The 24,022-nt window shown below is 36.9% G+C and overlaps 1 protein-coding gene across 2 annotated transcripts; it reads right to left on the reverse strand.

Moving 5' to 3' along the window:
* Window positions 1–999: 999 nt before the first annotated feature.
* Window positions 1,000–22,042, reverse strand: LOC134654205 (mitochondrial carrier protein Rim2). 2 transcript variants are annotated; one of them, XM_063509670.1, is made up of 8 exons: window positions 21,711–22,042; window positions 19,482–19,644; window positions 10,420–10,487; window positions 7,160–7,338; window positions 6,546–6,658; window positions 5,041–5,260; window positions 2,329–2,431; window positions 1,000–1,128 (listed from the first exon to the last, which is right to left on the reverse strand). In XM_063509670.1, the coding sequence occupies exons 1-8, from the start codon at window positions 21,749–21,751 to the stop codon at window positions 1,008–1,010; spliced, it is 1,008 nt and encodes a 335-aa protein (XP_063365740.1). In that variant the 5' UTR covers window positions 21,752–22,042; the 3' UTR covers window positions 1,000–1,007. The 2 variants fall into 2 exon arrangements, with proteins under 2 accessions (XP_063365740.1, XP_063365739.1); XM_063509669.1 differs by having other exon boundaries at window positions 10,420–10,577; window positions 21,711–22,041.
* Window positions 22,043–24,022: the final 1,980 nt, after the last annotated feature.

Here is a 24,022-nt window from a genome sequence, read left to right on the forward strand (position 1 = left end):
AACTAAAAAATGTATAAAAACTGGCATCATTCATAAAGTATCTAAGCATTTTTTATAGTTATGATTTTTTATATAAAAATACACAACATGAAAAGCAACCAAAAGTGGTTTGACACAAGGAATGAAGCTGTTTTGGCACTACTTGCTAAATTAATATTTATATCAAACTTGGCTAAATCAAGGCACAGCAAAAAAGCACAAGACTAGACTACTGACTATAATTATTCTTTTGGAAACTGAGGAAAAGTATGTATTCCCTTACATTGTTGTGTTTGCTCACTGTTGCATATAATAATGCATATATACATTTTGCAGTCACATTAGCAATTTTTTTATGCCATAATACCAATTAACCATTGTTATAACTTCATTATGTAACACAACCATTCAATAATTTATCAGTTCCATATCTTATGTTACATTACAATCGGAACCTATTAAATATTATTAATATAATTATATAACAAGGGCAAATTGTGAAGCCGATAGGTACTAATAACACAAATTATTTAAGATTCCTAATTACGTAGCTGGTTACTAATACTTCTAAACCTTATAACGGTTCTATAAGGAATAAGATGTTTTTCTATGATGTTATAAAATTCCTACATTTAATCAGAATGTTAGGACATGGCCTTCTGTCTATAACAGTATAAACCGCCAGGTTTTTATAAAGACTTAACTGTGATCTCAAACTTCTAAAACCCTAAAAGTTTTGATCAAACATAACTTTTTACCAAAACATAGGTTATAGAATCACACTCAGGTCTAACCACACTAATCAAGTCATGAGCAAGAAACACTACCCAATTATTTCTAATGACTTAAAAGAAAACGGGCAATGGTGCATAGTGCGACCAGTCAAAATAACCAGTGCTAGCCCTGGGCACTATTTTTGGTACACTGGAATTTCTACAAAAAAATCCTTTATAAAAACCAGCCTTTATGATTCCATGTTTAAACTCCTGAGCATCCTAGACTAATGACGCGTGACTCGGACGGGTTAGCTAAGTGTTCTCATAGAAGGAACTGTTGAAGTGGGTCGTGAGCAGGTACACCACGGCTTCGTATGTGGACATCATGATCGCTGTGTTCGGGATCTGGCGGACGAGTTGTGTGCCGAGGCCCCTGTAGACAAACAAATATATGAAATACATAGCAATACATAAAGTGTCATTCTATGGAACTTGCTATGTAAACAAAAGTCACTAGTAAATTCATATTTTTGACAGTTTTAATATGGCGGTTTGTTTACATAGTTTATTAAATGTTAAGTAAACATTGTTTACTTTATAAAACCATATTTGTTTATTTATATTAGTTAAGTTATATTTAAGTGTATCATGATTCCTTTTGAATCACTCTATTAAAAAAAAAAAACCGCATCAAAATCCGTTACGTAGTTTTAAAGATCTAAGCATACAATGATAGGGACAGACAGACAGCGGGAAGCGACTTTGTTTTATACTATGTAGTGATTTTATAACAGCCAATAAGTTTCAATGTTGTTTAATGTAGTAAAGTGTACAGTCACCTGCAGTAATATGTTGCGCAACAAAGCGCGCAAAAATATCTGACACACTTATGACTCTAAAAATAATGATAGTGTAAGATATTTTTGTGCGCTCCGTTGTGAAATAAACTAACATGAATTACACATGAGCGTTTAGAGGCTCAATAAGTGTGTCGGACTTTTACATATATAGCTGGTCAACCAAATCTTGTCAGTAAAAAAAGGCGCGAAATTCAAATTTTCTATGGGACGATATTCCTTCGCGCCTACATTTTTCAAATTTGCCGCCTTTTTCTACTGTCAAGATCTGGTTGACCAAGTATATTTCTTATTTTTGGAAAGCCATAATTGCACTTATAAAAACCCGAGTTGACAGGCGGCCATCATACAAGAAACTATACATGTTTAGTCAACAGCAGAAGGTGAGGTATTCAAAATGATCTGAACACAACTTTATGGCCTAGGTATTAAGAGCGAGAACTTTATTGCTAAGGGATTGCGAGTGTGCGGAAATAATTTTGGCCAGCTCAACCGCTTAGCTAATTCTGCTGTTCATTAAGTAAAAGATAGTCTGTCAAGCTGGATGCGTCAGTAGCAATGTAAAGTATGGTATCCCTAGGAAACTAACAAAAAGCAGCGATGTACATCTAACAACGATGAAATGTAAACCAAACAGTTCCACAGATAAGATATAAATGACACGCGATTTTCGAACAATTCTAACGTAGTGTGGCTAACCTGCGATTGTTCAAAAGCCGCCTTTTTCAGGTTTTTCTACTGACAAGGTTTGCTTGACCGACTATAATTAAACATACCTGTATACGCCACGATAGCCCTCTTCCATCCAGACGGTGTGCAGAGTTTGCCAGAACTTGCGGTACTTGTCACCTTCCTCTCTCAATCGCGTCCGCGCCACTTCTGCACAAACCAAATCATTAACTTTACTGTTGTGATGTGAAAAACCGGCCAAGTGCGAGTCGGACTCGCGCACGGAGGGTTCCGCACCATCAACAAAAATAGAGCAAAACAAGCAGCAAAAACGGTCACCCATCCAAGTACTGACCCCGCCCGACGTTGCTTAACTTCGGTCAAAAATCACGTTTGTTGTATGGGAGCCCCACTTAAATCTTTATTTTATTCTGTTTTTAGTATTAGTTGTTATAGCGGCAACAGAAATACATCATCTGTGAAAATTTCAACTGTCTAGCTATCACGGTTCGTGAGATACAGCCTGGTGACAGACGGACGGACGGACAGCGGAGTCTTAGTAATAGGGTCCCGTTTTTACCCTTTGGGTACGGAACCCTAAAAACCAACAGCCTACAGACTGTTACATTAATTACCTAACGATACTAAAAATAACGACAAATGATACCGGTATGAGAGGTACTCGTGCTTGTGAAATGGGATTCTGCTATTTTTTTTTTGCGGTAGGTACTTACGTAGAAGTTTTGACTAAAACGGCTACTTCTACTTATCGCAATCACGAAAATATTTTGTTGGATTTTCAAAAGGGTCACCAATTTAACCGAACCTAATGGCCTTTACAGAATGTCTTTTTCAAAAAAACGCGTTCGTTTGTCAATAGAAAATTTGGTAAATGAAATTTTTGGAGATTACGATAGGTTCCCAATTAAAACTACAAAACCTATTTTTTGTCGTTAAAACAGATTAGACCTAACTAATCCGGATGTGATTCGTTCCTAACATCTTAATAATTTATATAAAAACTATTTTCATGTCACTATAGTTCGTTTTTTTAGCATTAGAAAGAACTTGAAAGAAGGTAAGCGATTTTGACTTGTCTTTTAATTATAATACACTTTTTAAAAATCAATACCTATTACTTATGAAAGCAGAAGACTATAAAAGATCGTATTAGATTCGTAATCGTTACATATTTACCGTAACTTATTTTTATAATGTATTAAAAGACACATCAAGATTGTTTACCTTATTTCTAATGCTAAAAAAACGAAGTATAGACTTATCCATCATAGCGTCGAGACCAGTCGAGACACCCCACTTTCCTTATTACCTGCACAATCACTTATCTAAAACAGCAGAGGAGATAAGATGACATATTTGACAGCCGATGAACCCCTAGTCTGATAGATTAGATACTCGTAGGTACATCAGTGTAATATCCATTTTCAACCTTAGGAACATTGAAATAAAGTTTTACATTTAGAAATTGATGATAATACATTTTTAAATCGACAATTTTCTCAGACAATCCATTTTTCAATTTATAATTCATGATTCGTGTCGTTCTAGTTCCGAATGACCTAGATGACGATAAAGCTAGATAACTCAAGAAAGGGATTGAAAGAAACCTTATTCAACTGTTTAATCAGTTTATCATGAGCACACTGAATTAATTTGCTACATTGCTCGTAATGGTTACTTTCTATTCGCAGAAAATATGTCTCAGATTGTCTTCAATACCATTTTCATACATTGTGTCAAGCAGATCTCAGTCACATTTTCTGAAAATGGCCGGAAATAGAAGTCCAGAACACATCGGGTCACTAGTTTTACAGCTAAATATGGCTACAGCAAGACCTGAAGAAAATAGAGCTAACCTCATCCAAGACATACTAGTGGCAAACCTCATAAACAGACTTAAAAACTGTTGCTGTGTGAAGTGGAACGAAGATCGAACAAATAGCTTAAATCTATTACACAATAAATTACAAGAACTCGCTGTATGCAGACATTCTAGGCGCTGTCAATAAATGGAATTGGACTCTTGGTATGAGGGCACCGAAGGCGCTTGGCATTGGAGCGCGCCCGGCGCGTCGGGTTACGACCGACTCTTTTAGGGCTGATTTAGACGGCGCGCGAACTCGCATGCGATTTTAGTTTAAATTGCGGACTGTTGGTTACGTCCAATTTAACCGACTGATCAAAACCCGCAATGTAATGAAACTCGCACGCGAGTTTTCGCATCGTCTAAATGAGCCCTTAGTATGAAGGTGGGCAAGTGAAGTGCCGTCTTACGATGCAAGATGCGATTGTCTTTGAGAAAGCGCCGGGTGCCATGAATTCTAAGAACAAGTGTCGCTCGGTACACCGTCTTGTGCTTTGGGCCGCCATTAACCGCGCCTTCACACCTTCGTACAGCATGAAGAATATAATCATTTAATCATTTATTTATTTACAGACAACAATGGTCCACACAATACACAATTACACATTAGTACACACAATACAAATTATATTAACATAAGATTAAAATAGACATAACAATAAAACTTAAATTAAAATTAGTTATAAATTAAATAAAAATAAAAATTACATTAAATTAATAGCCCGTACGTGAACATTTACACAGTGACTCATATAGGGGCAATCTAGCCGGTCTGCGATCATGGCTAGGACGCTGTTGCGGCTGGCGCGCACTCTGCTGAGCATCGCCGCGCACCGCTTGCGCAGAGTGGCGTAGAAGCAATCGGTGCGGGCTTCTGCGAACATGCTCGACGCACTACAGTGGCGCGGCATATAAATATTAATCCCAGTCTTACCATGTGGATATGCGATGCAGGAAGCGACTGTCTTGGAGAAGGCGCCAGCTGCCATGAACTCTAGGAAGTCGCGCGGGGTCCGAGCGTCGCTCGGCACACCGTCTTGAGCTCGGGCCGCCATTAACCGCGCCTTCACGCCCTCGTACAGGACGAAGTGGACTACGGTCTCGCTTATGCCCATGTAGGATGCCGTTATGCCTTTGTAGAAGCCTTTTATACCCTGTAATAAAAGGTACAGGTTAAGAAACAATGAATCAAAATATAGTTTTCCGAGAATAACAGGTTTTAGGGGTTTTGTTTTGAGAGTAACTTTGAAATTTCTAAAGGTACATACGGGAGAATCATAACGGAGTAGGATATTAATAATAGTTTATTAATTCCTGGGATCAACCTAAGCCTTATCATTGTCTCAATTAATGTAAACCTCACGCTAATATACCGTGTTTTGTAACAACATACTAAGATGTTTCGATTCGTTAGCTATTGTTATATTTGATCGACGCTATTACTAGTATATCTCTATGTAGATAACGAAAGCTTTCCACATTTTTGCGATCAACAAACTGAGCGCATGCTTCGGCCTCGTGCGAATGCGTACATTAAAACAACGACGAAATTCGGTACCTACTAGCAGATAACAAAATGGCGCGAAAAAGAAAAATTGCAATCTAACAAAGTGATCTAACAAATGCAATGTATATTAGGTATCTTAATCTATAGTATACCTGAATGAGCGAAACATTAAGGTACCTATTGAATTCGTATGAAGATAACATTTCGTTGGTCCGACATGCAAGCATGATGTGGTTTTCATAACACAATATTGCAATGCAAGCATATTGTGGGCAATGTTATAATAAAATACAATACAACTTATTATAACACAATATATCGGTCTATTAACCCTTGAACTTGGTCTAAAAACGCTCTGAAATTAGTCTTCTGTTTTAAGTATTTAAAATAAGTAAACAACCAACCACGTGTGTGTCTAAATTCTTTGTCATTCATCGTCTGCTTTTTTAAGTAAGTATTTAAAATAAGTAATTAAACAACCAACCACGTGTGTGTCTAAATTCTTAGTCATTCATCGATTGAAAATCTGATTGAGTCACGTGGATCTTTAACAACGTTCTTTGAAATATTTAAAGCAAGTTTAAATCTTCTTGGCCGTCAAAGAACATTTCTTAAATTAAGCACAGTCAGCAGCAGAAGTTGCTAACCGGGCGAGGTGTTCAAAATTACCTTGACGCGCTCTTATTCTCTTAACAATAAAGTTGCGCAAAGAGCATTTTGAACACCTGGACCGCTTAGCAACTTTTGCTGCTGACTGTACCAATTATAATCAATATATCTGTCTCTGCTGCTTTTGTTATCGGATCCACCGTACTAAATAATGTACCCTTAAAAATATTCATGTCCCTTTGAAGCCTGACGAGTGACGTCATACAACCGAATCAGAACTTTATTATCATTTACATAAAGGTGTATTCTGAAAGTTATCTTACCGATTTAGCATATATCCTTTTTATACATTGTACAGCAGTCACGTTCTCTCCGTCCAGTTGCAGCCTCGTTTTTACGAACCATATCGGATTGGTCATTGTGCAAGACACGAAACCTGAAACATTTATGTTCATGTGTAGGAAACAGGTTTCGCGAAATAATTCGAAAGTGAAATTGGAAAGGTCATTTTGGTCCCGTAATCAAATATCGTATAAAGTCATACATAACATATTATTGTGTATAAATATGACATACTAGGCGCGAAAGTGCGTTTTCACCAATCCAGAATTGGGGGCCACACAGCTAGGAACCGACGAGTCTAATCGCAGTGGGAATAAGAGGTATATACTAATCAGCAAGTAATTTTCTCATTTATTTTCTACACAATCCACTACACACCATCTACAGGTTGGAAAGCTATTTGAAAGACCAAGGAAAAGGCCCTTAAACGAAAGACCCAGACACTGACAAATGAGCAAAGGGAACCGTTACATCGCAAATATCTTTTTCCTCAGATACATATATTTTTGTGGTGTCTTTGCATACAAGTAATATTTTTTTACAAAAGGTTCAAACGAACTGAACTCGAGAAAAGAAAAAGTCGTAATTTGTTTACCTGCAGCGCTAGCGGCCGATAGATGGACTATGGGTGTGTCGGGAGCTATGTTCTGGTTCAATATAGCCTTGGCTTGTGAATATGTGCAGAAGTATATAGCCCTGGACGGCGCCACACCCACAATGTTCGGCCCTAAGCCCTTGAACAACGCCTTCGGGCCCTCAGTTTGGACAATGTGTCTGGAAAAAGTAAACTCTCATAAGTATATGACGACGATGCTCTCGGTGATTGTTCATGTGAGGATTTTACGATTTTGGGTTCAAGTCCCGGTAAGATTGTGTTTATACCCAGAGATAAGTGCGACTTTATGTCTGTCACGCATTATCAGTGTGTATAAGTGAGATGAGCTCAAATATTTGTTTCCGTATGGTCTAAGTCTTAGACCATCTACACCTACTTATACTATGGTCCACCTGAGTTGTCTTAAACTTATCGTTGAACAGGGTCGAATTGAGTAATGTCTCATAATATTTATTCAAGTAAACGGACAGGTGATAATTTTTGACGTCAATAGATTAGCTTATCGGGTTCAACCCCCAATTTTCCACGCTAAAGTTCAACCGGACCGGTCCGGTAGATATCGATGTATCTACGTCTGTTGGCGCTTGATTGTTTCCATCCAGATTGGAGATACGGTTACCGACATTTGACTTAAAAATAAACGGGGGTCATGCGAGTACGGGCGTCATAATGTTCACGATAAACATGACTGATCAGGGTCTAGTTGAGATTAAAGTTTGACGATGCCTGGCTAGACAATCAAGTGCTATAACCTAAACCTTATAGTGTGGATAAGATGATTTTGTAATGTGACGAAGCCTGCGCTGTGGATCTGTAGGTATGCTATTTTTTTATTCAATAGTTTGTAGTGCAATTTAAAGCAAGCACCCTAACAGGGGTCGAGAACATTTTAAAAAGCAAGGGTACAATAATTATACATGATTGTGATGCTAATGATTGATTATCAATCTTTGTTGCAATCTTTATCTATCATAGTCCTTCTAGAGGATAGATCCTAGAATGGCTTAATTGTACCGACTACGCCGTTAGTGCACCTTTCCCATTGATGGGTATTAGATGCAGTTATGAATTACATTCCTCCTTCTCGATCCTAACTCCTACTTTGTGATGATACCCACGAAAGACGTAAGTTAAAGGATAATCCATAAAATCCACATCACGGCTACCACACGTTGCTTCTGCAAAATTTGTTATCTATTAGCGCATATACGATAACTTTACCGGTTGAAACCGGTAATATCCTGTTATTTGTTTGATCAATGGATTGTGGTTTCGGTTGAAAAATGTAAGCGTCATGATTTTTATTTTAACATGACTCTGGGATTTTTTATGCTTCTAGCGGGCGAATTGCAATAACAAAATGAACTTTCATTTTTTTAAATCGACTAGAATGAAATTACTGGGCTAGATGGATGATAAATAATTGATAACACCCATGAGAACCTTGACATCGCATAGGTAATTAAATCAAAATTGGCTGAAGTGAATTATTTATTTCTTCTACTTTCATTACGCATGAAATTGGCACTGGACAAAATTGGCAACTGATGATTTTAATGCCTCATAAAATAAAGCACAGATCTGGTCTGCCCGTAGTGCAGTATAGTACATATAAGGTACTTAAAAAAATTAAAAGAACTTTATCAAATACAGAAATAAAGTAGGTTAATAGATTCGTTTCCACACAACGAGTAAATTGAAAAAATTGCATCAGGTTCGTTAGTATTAATTATTTTGTTATATGTAATTTAACCATCTTGAGACAAACTTGATACTTACGGTTTTGCAATTTCATTACGAAGCTACCTACGCCATATAAGTTGCATATAAGTGCAAAACATGATCCAACGACACGTATTCTATAGATCAAAAGTATCGATTCGATATAAAATCGGAATTTCTAACGCAGATCAAGAGTGGTGACCAAAACATTCGATGGCCACCGGCCAATATCAATCCACGCCAAACCTAGAATACCCTTTTAAAAACGATCATGTATCATATATAATTGTGTTAAGATGTATAGTATAAGAAGGTCGCAATGAAAAATAAAATCACACTCCTCAATGTTTTCAAATATGTAATCAACCACCAAACTTATGGGATTTTTTTATAAGATTTATTCAAAAGCTACCTGGTGCGTCTAAATTAATACTCGCAATTCCAAGTTCCAAGCCAAGAATCAAATTTTATCGAACCGCAGGTAATCGCGATATCTTATAAATCTTATAATGTATTGCGTCGTTTGGGTCGTAATAAATTAGATAAACATGTCACGTTATCAAGTGAGAGCATCTCAAAAAGCGCAATTCAGAGGCCAATAGTGCACTATCTCGCAAGTGCCTTTTATCTGCATACAGATAGGAAAATTATACATAATTCCATTTTGACGCCGCAACGAGTACATACACAAAAACAAATGTGATAATAGTTTGTGTACATTTTTTTTTTGTTACGGCATGATTTCAGTCTATTGAACTAGAAGTTGTACTTTGTGTTATCAAATAAAACCGTGTTACTCTTATTTGTCTTATATGGTTGGAATCTAGATAACAGTAATTGGGACTGGCTTTAAAATTATCTTGGAAAAGTGCAAACCAAACGATGCCAGATGAGATGAGTCTTACAAAAACGCAAACGTTAATAAATGTTACAAGAGTTTCGAAATGGGTCTAGCTCAAATTTACTATATAAGTAGGTATATTCGGTATTCAGCAAACGGGCGATGGACATTTTAATACCAATGAGGGGACTCAGGGGACCTAAATCAAACAAACGCAGTCATGAAAGGAGAGTCTTACGACTCTTACGAGTATACAAAAACTTTAACGTGGAAAGTTGGCCCAACAGAAAACGAACAATTTGGGTCTTGGAATAGGAACTATAAGAAAGAACCGTTTGAAATTGAGTGTTCGGGATAAAACACAACATCAAACATTAACATTAGGCAGTGAGTCTAACCAATGTACAGGCATTCGGTAATAGGCCCTGTACGTATTAATTAACACTGTAAACGTTTGGATGCGATTGCGTCATACCCGAAACTCAAACGTTAAGAAGTAGGTTTCAGTGAGTTTAGGTTTTATAAAACAAAACTTGTGGCAAGAACAGAACAAACATCAGGCGGTGATATTTCTTTCTTACACATTCACAAACATAAATAATGGAAGAGGCTTTCGGAACTCAAGGGGTTGAACAACACAAACGTTAACAAGTCTTTAAAAAAACATAAAGCTCACCTGATGCACTGTATAAGGCTCATCCTCGAAACAGGTCGGGCGTTGCCGGCGCGCGCGCACGGCTGCACCTGGCAATTGTACGACATCAGCATGCGATCGGGCTGCTGGCTGTACGCGAACATGGCGCCCATCGTACGTCGGTAGCCCCATTTAGCCTCCTGCGTTACAATGCCAATGTTATTGACCGAAGTGTCTTTAGACCATCTTTTGGAAGGATAGGGGGCGTTTGCACTGAGACTCGCGTTTGACAGTCCATATAAGATAATGCTTAATGTCATGTAGCGAGACATTAAGTTTCTAATATCCTCTATTTCATACAAAAGTTTACCTCTTGCCAGAATTGGCAAAATTTTCTGTAGAACAGTTTATAGGGTACACATTCAATGTACAGGTCTAACGATACTTCGGTCGCTTATAGAAAAGAAATCCATCTCTTGTGTCTAGCAGAACATGGAGTAAACACATAAATTTAGTGAAAATATTCCACAGGAAAATTATTTAAGATGAACATACCTGTATGTACAAAAAATAAGTTACCTACATTGAATCTTCTGACATAGACACTAAGATAGATGGTCAAATAGTTTTATTTAAAAACTTCATCTTAGATAATTTCATTCTCACAAACATGTGAATTATGCGCTTATAGGTACACAACACAATTTAAACATGGCGTGACTAAGTTGATTCGAATAGCAAAAAATACTACACTGAAGGGCAATGAAAATGGTGTAATTGTTTTTATTTAATTTTATTTAACTTTTTTCATTGTTCTTGAATGTATAAGTATAATGTCTCTCTCATACTCTCATCCTTGTGATCCTTGCCAACCATGACAAAAATGTTAAATTGAAAGAAATGTGAATACTTGTTGTTGACAACTTTACTAAAAATGCAATATTTGCCGTGTTATGCAACGAACGTTACGCGAGTTTTTTCTTTATGAAGAATAGCTTCACAAGCAGATGACAAATTGGGATGAATACTTTTAACTATTGTGGAGCCGAAAATCAATGAGCACGTAGGACCGTAAAATTGAGATGGCTGCGATAGGTATCAGTTCAGTAGCCGCAATACATGTCGACTGAGATAGTAACAATTTACAAGTTTAAGCGGTATTAGCACTCGCTAAAGAGATTACTGCTTGTGTGCTTCAAAACTCTGCGAAGGCCGAAAGCAGAGCTCCGCGTAGGGCCGAAGGTCCTAAGCGTCCTACAAGTGCGCGTGGCTTCATTATGACCTCAGAGATCATCTGGTATACATATTATGATATACGACTCAACCTTTTCGTCAATTTTCATCCCACAATAGGAATACATTATAGTATATCTATTAAGTTAAGTAGGTAACCAAAACGAACGGGCGACTTCGAATAAGGGCGCGAGTACACGGTGCCGCCTCCGCGCCGACACCGCACCTCCGCGCTATGTACACGAGACGTGTAAAGCCCGCTGCCGCGTCGACCCATAGGTACATAGCGCGAAGGTGCGGCGGCGGCGCGGCGGCCGCGGCGGCGCCGGCGGTGCGGTGTCGGCGCGCAGGCGGTACCGTGCACACGAGCCCGTGCGGCGGCGGTGCGGTGTCGGCGCGAAGGCGGCACCGTATACACGCGCCCTAATGAAGCTGCAGCCAAATTTCGTTGCAAAGCGTTAGTCACATTGTTGGCTATCGGGATGAATACATTTATCCAACAGTTGGCACTATAATAGCAATCTTTTAGCTTTAAAAATACACAGTAAATAACAAGTCTATAAAAAGTGAAAGTATACTAATAAAAACAAAATAAATTCCAATTAAAAACAAAATGCACAAAACAAAAATATGTTTACGCAGAGATGTGCTCGAAAATGTCTACTGTTTACTCTTAGGTCCAATACAGACAACCCAATACAACTGCAACGTCGGCGTGCAGTTCCCATGACGGATCCAAACATAAAATGTTCTTTTACATGAGACTATAGTCATAATTCGCTTTAATGATTCACTTATTCTAAGTGCTTAAACGTTGATACTTAATGTTCATTCATCAAAGTCATGGAAAATTACAAGAAAATGCAAAAGAGTAAACACTGAAGTGACTGAAGCCTATTATATATATTATGTTGACTTGAGAAAATCAGCGCGTCGAACTGCTCAAGTCAATGGGATAATGCATCTTAAACGGTAAAGATAAGAGCTATTTCTGAACGTAGGAAATTTTACAAATATGTCGATGCAAATTAGTTGTGCGAAAGGTTTCCTTTCAATTACACAGTAGATTTTACGAAGAAGCTGTGATAAATCTCACGACCTACTTATGTAAGAAAACTTGAATAATTGCCATTTGTTTTACCTACTAGACATAACATTAAACCAAGGTAAGGATGATCTTACTCGTAGTCATGAAAACAGCATGCCGATTAACTATAGAAGTATAGACACTTAAAGAAGTATATATCCGCTGTTTCAATTTACAGAGAACTGAATCGGACTTTGAACATTACGTTACAGCAGAGCGATTCGCTTATGGGCAACCCATACTCTAAAATTAACTCTCTAAAGATAGTTAACAATATAAATCTCCTATTAAATTGACCTTGGTAATCCGTTAGCGTATCTCTGACATTGCAGAAGGTCACCGTTTATCTGCAAGTAGTTGCGCAACAATACCTAACCTATTGGTAACAAGTTAACAACTCATTATTGATATTGGGTTGTAAATTATACGACGCAAAAGAGGCTCGTCAGAGGCTCGCCACCTAGTACATATGTTACTATAGAATACTATAGATGTCATGTTACCTTCCGGTTTTCCGTTCGCAAAATAAGGACAACTAGTACAACGAACTGGCCGAAATGTTGCGAAACTGGTATTTAAAGTTTCATTTTAGCATCGGAGCATTTTGCCAGTGAGGTTACAATGATGACTTGACTTCCGACAGTTTCATTTGAGAACACTACGAGTATTGTCTGAATGGTCGGCTTCATCGTTTTCAATTATTGAACACATTACGTATGCACGCGTAGACATAGTTTTGTTTACAATCGGATACCGACGTCAGTGGATCCAATGCCAAGTGCACCTATATTAGAAATTGAGAAATGATATTTTAAACACGTTCACTGTCCCGTGCCCCACATATGGGTCACGGCAAGCCTCTATTAAAAGGCCGTAAGGTTGACAGTTAACAGTTGGGACAGTGGACGTGTTAATCAATTAAATAAGAGAATTCAGAGATGATAAATAAAAGTCGGGTACAAAACATCAAAGTTCACTCGACCAAGTTTTATCTTTCAGGTCCGGTACGAATGTGTAACGTGGTATAATTTTTTTTAACTAGCAGTTTCGTCTGCGAGCGATATTCCAAATTTTATATTAAAGGAAAAAATGGAAAAAGTTCGGAAGCGTTTTGCCCAGCAGTGGGACACACAAATAGGCTAAGAAAAATATATATATATAAAATGTGGTATAAAAAGTCCATTCCAATTCCTTTGAATAGGTCCTTAAATTGTTTAGTAAAGTATACTTGTTTATTTTTGAGAATCGCTTCTGGTTATTATTTTTTTTTTATTAGGCACTCCTACGCAACGGTAAAATAAGATTCGTTCCTGACAAAAGTAAATAAAACGTACGAACTACGTAAAACATTTAAAAACATTTTGGAACACGAATCAGGAACACAACAACTAGGTTGCGTAATATCCAATAGGTATCCCCGACCAGGGGGAGCCAATTGAGCCTAGAAACTTTTTATAATGAACAGAATTAACCACGTCGCTTTTTATTGTATCTGCCATCCCGAAAAATGTTACCCTTCGTTTCGATATACGATTGTCATTTTGGTCACGGCCCGGGCCCAGCGGCGAAACACATACTTGAATATCGTCGGGTGACAAGTAAAAGTCACTAACTAACACCATTGAAATTATTGGACAATACTTAAACCGTGTTACAAGTGTAATAAAGTGCATTGTTACTTTAATTTTTTGATAGAACTTAGTGACTTTTACTTGTCACCCGACGATATACAAAAAAAATAGAATTTTAATTCGCACTATATCGCTGTCCCCTCTTGGAAGACTAGGTACCCAATGGATAAAAGCGATTTGAATAATTTCATCATCTATATTTCAATTTCAGTCCCATTTCATCATACACACGTGGCGTTGCTGTGTTACTTGCTTCCGTTCCGTCCAAACACCCACCCCATGTGACTCGGTGCTTTATTAATAATAAGTTAGGTATTATTACTAGAGTTACGACTGAATCATAAAATCGATGTGGTGGACTGGTGGATCGATGAGTCCTGAACTGAAACGTTATTCAATTAGTTTCGAGTTCAAATAATAAAAAATCAAGTTTGGATTAGCTAAACTTAACAACAATACACGTCCGTAATTTTTTTGCATACGTTTATATTTAGGTATAGGTTAGATCATCAGCATCACTGACTGTTTTCGAGCGTGATGTCTTTGAAACTTTGAACTAGCACGAAATCTGGACTAATCTGGAGTCTATATAGTTAATATCTTATTCCTATACCTTTAAACGAGTAATTCTTGTTTATTTATTTATATGAAACAGCTCTAACGATTTCGATGAAATTTGCTATATGGGGGTTTTTGGGGGCGAAAAATCGATCTAGGTCTCTGGGAAAACGCTCATTTTTGAGTTTTTATACGTTTTCTCCCAGATATTCGTTATTATGGTATGTATGTATGTATGTACTTATACCCAAGTTGTCAATATCGCCTTGATAACACCAATAATAGAATTGACATTGAAGTAATAAAAGTGTAGCGATAAATGTAGGTACACTATAAAAAGTGAGTGCATAATATGCATATAAAAATACTATTATCGGTATCGTCCTATTAAACTATTGTTGATAATAAGACAAACAACATTGTAGTAGGTATCGTAAAAAGGACATCGCGTTACGCACGACTAAATAGCCATTAGGTCGTTGACCAAGTGAACAGAGTTGCATAACAGCATTGTCTTTAGCATACATTAATCGCATCAAGTTACATACTTAATTAATTAATTTTATCGTAATAAAAACAGTTGAATGTCTAATCTGCGTGTACATAATGGGTATGGTAAAACTGTAAAAGCATAAGCAAGTCTATAAAACAAATCAATATTTGATGGCGTGTTTACTCGCGTTTGGATGAAAGCCAACTGCTGCGTTCAGGTCACCAGCTCGATCTCTCTTTGATTTTAAGTGAGTTAAAAAGAGACGGCATTGTATTTTACATTTTTAGAAGCTTTTAGTTGTCTGTCGGTCGTGTCTGTAATCATTGACCCACTTGGCGGGGTTCGAAAGCAGAAAGGGCCAGAAATTTATGAAACGTGTAAAGAGGCCACGCCTACCGGTAAATTTAAGTGAACCTAACTTTCTGCTAATCTAAGCCCACTATAACTATGATCTTTTCAAATCGAGAGTGTTCATCATGTGATCAAATGCTTATAAAAAAAGCGGCCAAGTGCGAGTCGGACTCGCCCATGAAGGGTTCCGTATTTAGGCGATTTATGACGTATAAAAAAAAACTACTTACTAGATCTTGTTCAAAGCAATTTTTGGTGGAAGTTTACATGGTAATGTACATTATATATTTTTTTTAGTTTTATCATTCTCTTATTTTAGAAGTTACAGGGGGGGGGGGGGGGGGACACATTTTACAACTTTGGAAGTGTCTCTCGCGCAAACTATTCAGTTTAGAAAAAAATGATATTAGAAACCTCAATATCATTTTTGAAGACCTATCCATAGATACCCCACACGTATGGGTTTGATGAAAAAAAAAAATTTGAGTTTCAGTTCGAAGTATGGGGAACCCCAAAAATTTATTGTTTTTTTTCTATTTTTGTGTGAAAATCTTAATGCGGTTCACAGAATACATCTACTTACCAAGTTTCAACAGTATAGTTCTTATAGTTTCGGAGAAAAGTGGCTGTGACATACGGACGGACAGACAGACGGACAGACAGACAGACATGACGAATCTATAAGGGTTCCGTTTTTTGCCATTTGGCTACGGAACCCTAAAAACCGCGCGCGGGTCTTGCGCTTGTTTGAAAATGATGCCGACGCACGAAAATGAGACTGTCAATACGGATAGCTATAGATTATATGACAAATCAACGCAACCTCATTGACTTCACGTTGGATTGGACCCTTTCAACAATGTACGTTAAAAAAGCGAAAAAGAAAGAAAGAGTACTTCAGCTAGGCTGCCAATTTTCTCAATTCCTTATTATTCAAACTAAAAGACCACTGAATTACTGTACGGATATGATGGTCGTTCTTGTCTACGTGACAGCGTGATAAAACGGTGTCCGTCACTTTCTTTCCCACGGTGTTAAACAGTGACAGTTATTTTATCACGTGGATAAAGATGTATAAAGCTATCCATAATAGGCTGGCTGGTGGTGGTAAAAGACGGTGTTCTGTTTAAAAGTTCGCGGACTTTAGGTGCTCACTTTCATGAAACGCCATCATCAGTGATAAGGGAACCAAAGGTATTTTAATTATGGACGGAAGAATTTATTTTGGCGTTTCAGCCTTGTTTTATCAGTGAATCATGTTATCGATGCAGTGAACTTGTATGTCATGTCACATACAAGGTATACAACTCCATTGAATGTCGTTAGCTCTGTTTACTTCAAAACGCGGTCATTATGCATGTGTGGGTGCCCAGGTATGCGTGCATGCACCGATTGCATTGTTTACCAAACCCTGTCATACAAGTCTAGTAAACGGGTAAAATTATAAATAGACTGCCAAGGACGCGTGAGTCATCATACTCATCGCATTTCAATTCCTAGTTACGTAATAAAATATAAAAGAAAGACTTTATACGATCAGACCCTAAAATAAGTTAGCCGGCAGGTTTCAACAGTACATTCTTGACTGTATTTCTTAATCATTTTGGGAATTAAAAATAATTTATTAAAAACTGGTACTATAATAGAGATCCAATGCGTTAGCCGGTTCGAATCCAGCCTCCGCTACTGGAGGGTTGTGTTACTTTTTCTTTAATATATGACATCTATTTCAGTATTGTATAAATTGTATTTCGTTTTTATTATAAAATAACTAAATGTCATCATTCAGATTTTTTTTGACAACATACTAGGCTCCGTACATGGCGATCCTGCCATCCATTTTGCAGCGGTATCAAATATGTAATATGAAAGCAGCCGAAAATCATGTTACGTTAAAAATTAAAAGTTTTATCTGGCTACACCTCTATGTATGTTTTTTTGCATGTTTAGGGGTGTTTGTAATGTATTGCTGTTATAATGGTACATTGAAACCAACACAGGGATTGGTTCAATTTCAGTGAGACTAATTGTTACCTAACGCTTGTTATAATAGATAATAGCCACTTGTTACACGGATTACACTTATTAATCTCTATTATCATGTTATGGTTCCAGATGACATGTTTGCATGCATAAACATGCAATCTCTTCAATTATGTTCCATTTATAGCTCTCATTATCTTTAATAACTGATGTAGAGTCGTTAAATAAAGACAACAAACAGGATAAGGATACTTTGATAAACTATTTACTAACTATTTTTAAAGTGGTTAGGTAATATCAGTGTTAATTAAAACAATAATATTACTTTTCTAGTCAATCAGTGCTAGCATGTTATTGTTTCGCGGATTAGCAAAGCAAGAATTGCTTGATTAATATGGAATTAAGCAAAGTGAGTAAAGTGACGCCTGATTTTATTAATTCACAAGCAGCCTTGCGGAATGGTAGGACCGACGATTGACAATAGGTATGTTGTGTGACTTGTGTCATAGAGAAATATAGTAAGACAAGAGTGCTCACTCCATACATCAGTTCAGACTATTAATTTCAGTGTCTACATCTAGCATCGAGTACTAGATGCTAATAGTCTTTTTGGTACTAAAACTGATGTATGGAGTGAGCACTCTATGCATTTTTTTCTCTATGCTTGTGTGAAATAAGAAGGGCATCCATGCGTGTGCATGAGCGTACCTAGAAGGACTCCCAATGTAGCAAGATTATATGACGTCACGGTTAGGGTTTAACGGTGGTATTCCACTTGTCCAATTTCTTTGTCCAATGTGTGTTTTGTCTCACATTTTGCTTGAGAGAAAGAGTGAGACGCCATGAGATTGGACAGATGGAATACCACCCTAAAGTTGGACTTCAGTGGATAGACGGTAGGTAATCGTCTACATTTAAGGAAATTGATTTATGTACCATTTCGTACCTTGTCACAGTGACAATCAATATTAAAGCCGCTAGAGATCTCATATTATTGTCATATTGACAAGCTGTACAGAAATCAACATCCTTGACCGTAAAGATTTCGTAGTATACAATACAAGATAGTGCAATTCATATTTTTAATGTGATAGAAAACCTATTTCTGTCGCATGTTTATCTCCAAACAACATCAACAGTTAAAAATAAGTAACGATAAGAAAAATAAACGAAACTAAAATATAATTATCAGCCTTTAAACTGTGCAGCACACGTGACTAATGTGACTTCAGTAATCGTGAAGGATATGTCATGTTTTTGTAAGTACATTAAGTAGATTTTTTTTATTTTATTTAGGTTGATCTTGATTGTAAACGGAATCGGACAGATATGATTTTATTGAAGCATTTTATGCCTACTGATTCGAAATCGTTTATTAAGGTAATAAAGTTTAAAATTATACATAAATAATTATTTCTGTTTTAACAGATTCTGTTTGTTTTAACAGTTGGTACAGGTCATACATATACATGTTGGTTTTGTGTTAAGCTTCGTTGACTTCACAGTAAACTATTTTGCAGGAATAAAAGATTCTGTAACTTTATTCTACAAATTTGAATTAAGGCGACTTTTATTCCAATTAAGGCGTAATTAGAGTGCAATTGCTAACTTCAATTTTCGCGGTTATAGCCCATTTAATATACAAGAGCGAAAGAGGCAGATAGCAAAATTTCGATTTTAAACATTTGCAGTATTAGGGTTTCAGCTTATTGTCACCAGTTATGACAAATAGAATAAAGATCATTAAATGAAACATTGCTAATCTTACTTGATGCTTAGGAATCTTAGAGCAGCCTCTCTTCGCCTTCGCCGCATTGCTGTCGGAGGGCGGGGGCTGCGTCGGCGGCACCCCAACACCCTTGGACGACTGTAGCCTGGTCTTGACCACCTCAAGTGGACATGTCACCACCGCTCCCGCTGTTCCGGCCACTCTGGAATGGAGTTTATTTTAACCATGTAATGTTGGTTGAGTGTATGCATGTTTGTCCGTATGTCCATTTCATCGGCACACCCAGCTCAGGCTTTACTGATTTTGACATGACATGTGAGGTATTGTGGCAAGCTTTAATTTTCATGAACTTAATTTTTTAATTGTTTTATATCTATCTATCTAATACCTTTAAACGAGCAATTCTTGTTTATTTATTTATTTATTCATATATATATATATTTCGGGGATCTCGGAAACGGCTCTAACGATTTCGATGAAATTTGCTATACGGGGGTTTTCGGGGGCGAAAAATCGATCTAGCTAGGTCTTATCTCTGGGAAAACTCGCTATATGTTTTCCGAGCGAAGCTCGGTCACCCAGATATTAAGTTTTTAAATGAATATTTCAGATATTGTGTTTATTACTAGATATCTAAAATTACAATAGAACATATTTTTAGTGTTTAAATTTAAGTCACTAATTTAACCTACATGGCATTTTTAGTGTCCCGTAGAAAACTTTGTTCACGGAACACTAATGGGATTGCTTCGGTCTTGTTAACACTTGTTTTTGTCCAATACCCCAAGGTTGTCTGTAAAAGATCCTTAATTAGTGATTAGACCACCCATTGTTTAATTCAGTCAAAGCATGAAGGTCATATTATTTGTCTGTCCGTATGTCACAGCCATTTCCGTATGTGTCTCAAAAGCCATATTTTAATGAAAACATTAAAATGATTTAATGAGCCATTAATGATTTTTTTCCAAAAAACTTCTGCCTCTATTAATAGGCTGTAAGTTCCGCTAATAAAATTAAGGTATTTTCTTTAGTATGGCATTTTCAAATAGTATGAAGATACGGAATCCTCCATTATGCATGGCCTGACATGCATTGTGGCTGGTTTTTTTTAAATATTTTTGTTTTATTCTCAAAGTGTACAAGTGTGTAGGCAAATTAGTGTGTAGGCTGCGTTGACAAAATAGATTTTCGAAACTGATGCAATTAATGTGTTGTGTTAGGCAAGTTACATACCTATATATAAATACAAAATAAATTCAATTGGATACTAAGAAGACTGAACCAAGAACTAACACTGCCATAACAGTTCCTCAATTCATAAGGTTTGTTTAGAAATATGAATTTAGAGACAAATTTAATACCGGAATGACCACTGTTGAAAGCTTCATTATCATTATTACCAAGGAGCATTTTTGCCCAAGGAAAATGCCATTTTTGTTAATTACATAATTGAAGTTAATATCTATTTAATATAAGGGCAGTTGCCCCGGTTTTGGCCATTTACTGTTTAAACTTAATATAAAATAGATGTATTCATTATATATCATTACAAACTCAATTCTTTACCATACAACACTTTAAAATTTTCTATGTTTGGTCTTTTACCTTTCAACTCCCAGCAACACATTGTGTAATGCAGAAAAGTAACATCTACATCCCAATGATGCAATATTGGGTTAGTTGAATGTAGGTATAATAGAAAATATATTTAGGACAAAAAATCCTTTAAAAATTTTTAGGGGTGGAATTAGGCAGGTTATAATTATATTAATTGTCTAATAGTGGGTTATACTGTAAAAATAAAACAGAAAACTAGTATGCCATGATACCTGAGTCAGGAATTCATGTATATTTACATAAAACATTTCTTTTATGGTTTATAGTTTGTGCTACATATATGAATAAAATTATATGAAAAGTTTTGTAAAGTTATTTTTATGAGTATGTTTCCTTAATCAAAAGATTATTAAGAATGAAGCATAAATTATCAGAAGCATGGTTGGTTACATATTTTTTGATAAGAGACTGTTTACTAACTAAATTTATACACTAATTTAAAAATCTTTGCTTTATTTATATCCACATTGTTTTGAAAATTGAACACAGTCATGTGCTGGCGATCCTTAATCAAAAATCGCACATAACAATATAGAATTGCGATGTAAATAACATAGGCCACATGTTCCACAACTCTCGGCCGTGCGCCGTAGGTATGTCAACAATGATAAAAAATGATATCAAGAATTATCAACTCGGTATCTAACTTACCCTCCGGCCAGAAGATGTATTGCTGTATCCCTTTGAGACATTTTAGCGCCACCAAAATAATTACATGTCTGCAAATTGCGACGGTCTATAAATAAACAAAATGCACCACCACTTATAGCACCGAACCACGCACCGCACGTATACTAAATTATCTCAATACGCTTCTTGAACTTAGACAACTTAATTTTAACTCTAGTAGGAGTCCACTAGCGTTAACAAGCTCAAGAAATAATTCAGTTGGAAATTTCGACGCAGTTATGAAAATTCGGCATAAAACTTCACACACATCACAACATCACTTTTGCACGTCCACCGCCGTAATGTTTACGCATACACGATAACGATATATGTTACTACTTGCACTCACACTAAATACTAAAGATTGCCAGGGTAATTATACCTGCTCAATTTTATTATTCTGTAAGAAACTGGCAGGAAAACCGGCTTAATAGGTGATGCTTCTTGATAATTTTAATATTCGTTACAGATGAAAATAGCTAACTTTTTAGACATAACGGCTAAAAGGGGTTTATGTTACTAATTTTGGTAGAAAACATTATTTTACATAACAAAGTTGAAACAATTTCACCCAAGGCAACATTATAAGCAGAGGATCTCAAACTTTAAGTGCAACCGGAACCGGCACTCGGCAGCATTAACCCCTCGTGGCCCTCGTATGCTTAGACACGGATCCGTGCGTGGGAAATCTTAATCTATTGTTTTAAACGTCAAGGTCACTTTTTACCATTCGCAAAACTAACCATTTTATAATTCTCAATAGCTTCCTTACCCCAAAGCATTATTTGCAATTTTTTTAATAGCCTTTCCTGACATAATTTCTAACCATTCGTATAATTTCCCTCTAGATTTAATTTGTTTACAATCACGGAACAGTGCCAATTGACAGTCTAGATGAGATAGGTGCGACGACGCGCAAAGCGAGGAGGAGTGTGTTAGGTGAACTGGGTCCAAAACAGCCAGAACGGACACATTTATAGCTGGTCAACCAAATCTTGTCAGTAAGAAAAGGAGCGAAATTCAAATTTTCTATGGGACCATAGAAGGTAGCATCATATAGAAGTGGTCTACGCGTGCCTCCGTGAGGGACAAAACATACGCAATGCGACGCTATGATTGGTCGAATTTATTTGTTATGGTGGGCAACAAATAAATTCGACCAATCATCATACTAATTTACGGTGGGGAATAAAAAAAAGTGAGACTGTGACAAGGACAAACAATAATAGCGCTTTCACTGCTACTCCTACTGAAAGATACATAAGTCTATCCCGTTCTGTCAGTTATCCCCACCACTCATGCCTAAAATACTAGATTCATGTATGGGACGATATCCTTTCGCGCCTACATTTTTCAAATTTGCCGCCTTTTTCTACTGTCAAGATCTGGTTGACGACTGAAGTATAATTGTAGGTACGATAAAATTTATTGATATTTATATTTGATAAGAAAATATGCGAAAGGTTAGAAATGATTTTGGGAAAGGGAGCTATTCAAAAAAAAAACCGGCCAAGTGCGAGTCGGACTCGCGCACGGAGGGTTCCGCACCATCAACAAAAAATAGAGCAAAACAAGCAAAAAAACGGTCACCCATCCAAGTACTGACCCCGCCCGACGTTGCTTAACTTCTTCTCAACACTTAAATGTTTATTTTATTCTGTTTTTAGTATTTGTTGTTATAGCGGCAACAGAAATACATCATCTGTGAAAATTTCAACAGTCTAGCTATCACGGTTCATGAGATACAGCCTGAGGTCTTACCGCGAACCACTTTCGACGTGTTGCCTCCCTGTCACACTTACGTACGAATTTACAAGTGCGACAGAGAGGCAACACGTCGAACGTGGTTCGCGGTAGGCCCTCTGGTGACAGACAGACGGACGGACGGACGGACGGACGGACAGCGGAGTCTTAGTAATAGGGTCCCGTTTTTACCCTTTGCGTACGGAACCCTAAAAAGTGGTCAAAACTGCGAATGGCAGAAATCGCAATTTGGAGTTATTTATTCTGTGACTTGGATAAAACGATTTCCGGAAAATAGTAGCAGTAGCACCACCCTTAAATGCAGTAATTTCCGGACCGTATTTCCGAAGAGTTTGAGGACCAATGGTGAACAAATGACGTACGTGACTGTTATCACGACGTCACTGTTGGTAAACAAGATAAATGAACCTGTTTCTTTATTAAAGAAAACTTTAAAAATAATGGTAAAAATATGAATAAGATTTACTTATATCCTTTGAATGTATTATTATATCGAGTGTAATAATTTATAAAGTTTATTTAATTCTGAT

The sequence above is a fragment of the Cydia amplana genome, chromosome 14 (genome assembly GCF_948474715.1).
Source record: "Cydia amplana chromosome 14, ilCydAmpl1.1, whole genome shotgun sequence".
Classification (NCBI taxonomy): Eukaryota; Metazoa; Arthropoda; class Insecta; order Lepidoptera; family Tortricidae; genus Cydia; species Cydia amplana.

Bases quoted from the DNA above. Each gene is read 5' to 3' on its own strand.
- LOC134654205 (XM_063509669.1), bottom strand. From the start codon at position 21,751: ATGTCTCAAAGGGATACAGCAATACATCTTCTGGCCGGAGG. The intron at 10,578-19,481 runs GTAAGATTAGCA...ATTGTAACGCAG, and splicing joins CTAAGATTCCTAAGCATCAA to GAGGCTAAATGGGGCTACCG. The intron at 7,339-10,419 runs GTGAGCTTTATG...TACTTTTTCCAG, and splicing joins AGCCTTATACAGTGCATCAG to ACACATTGTCCAAACTGAGG.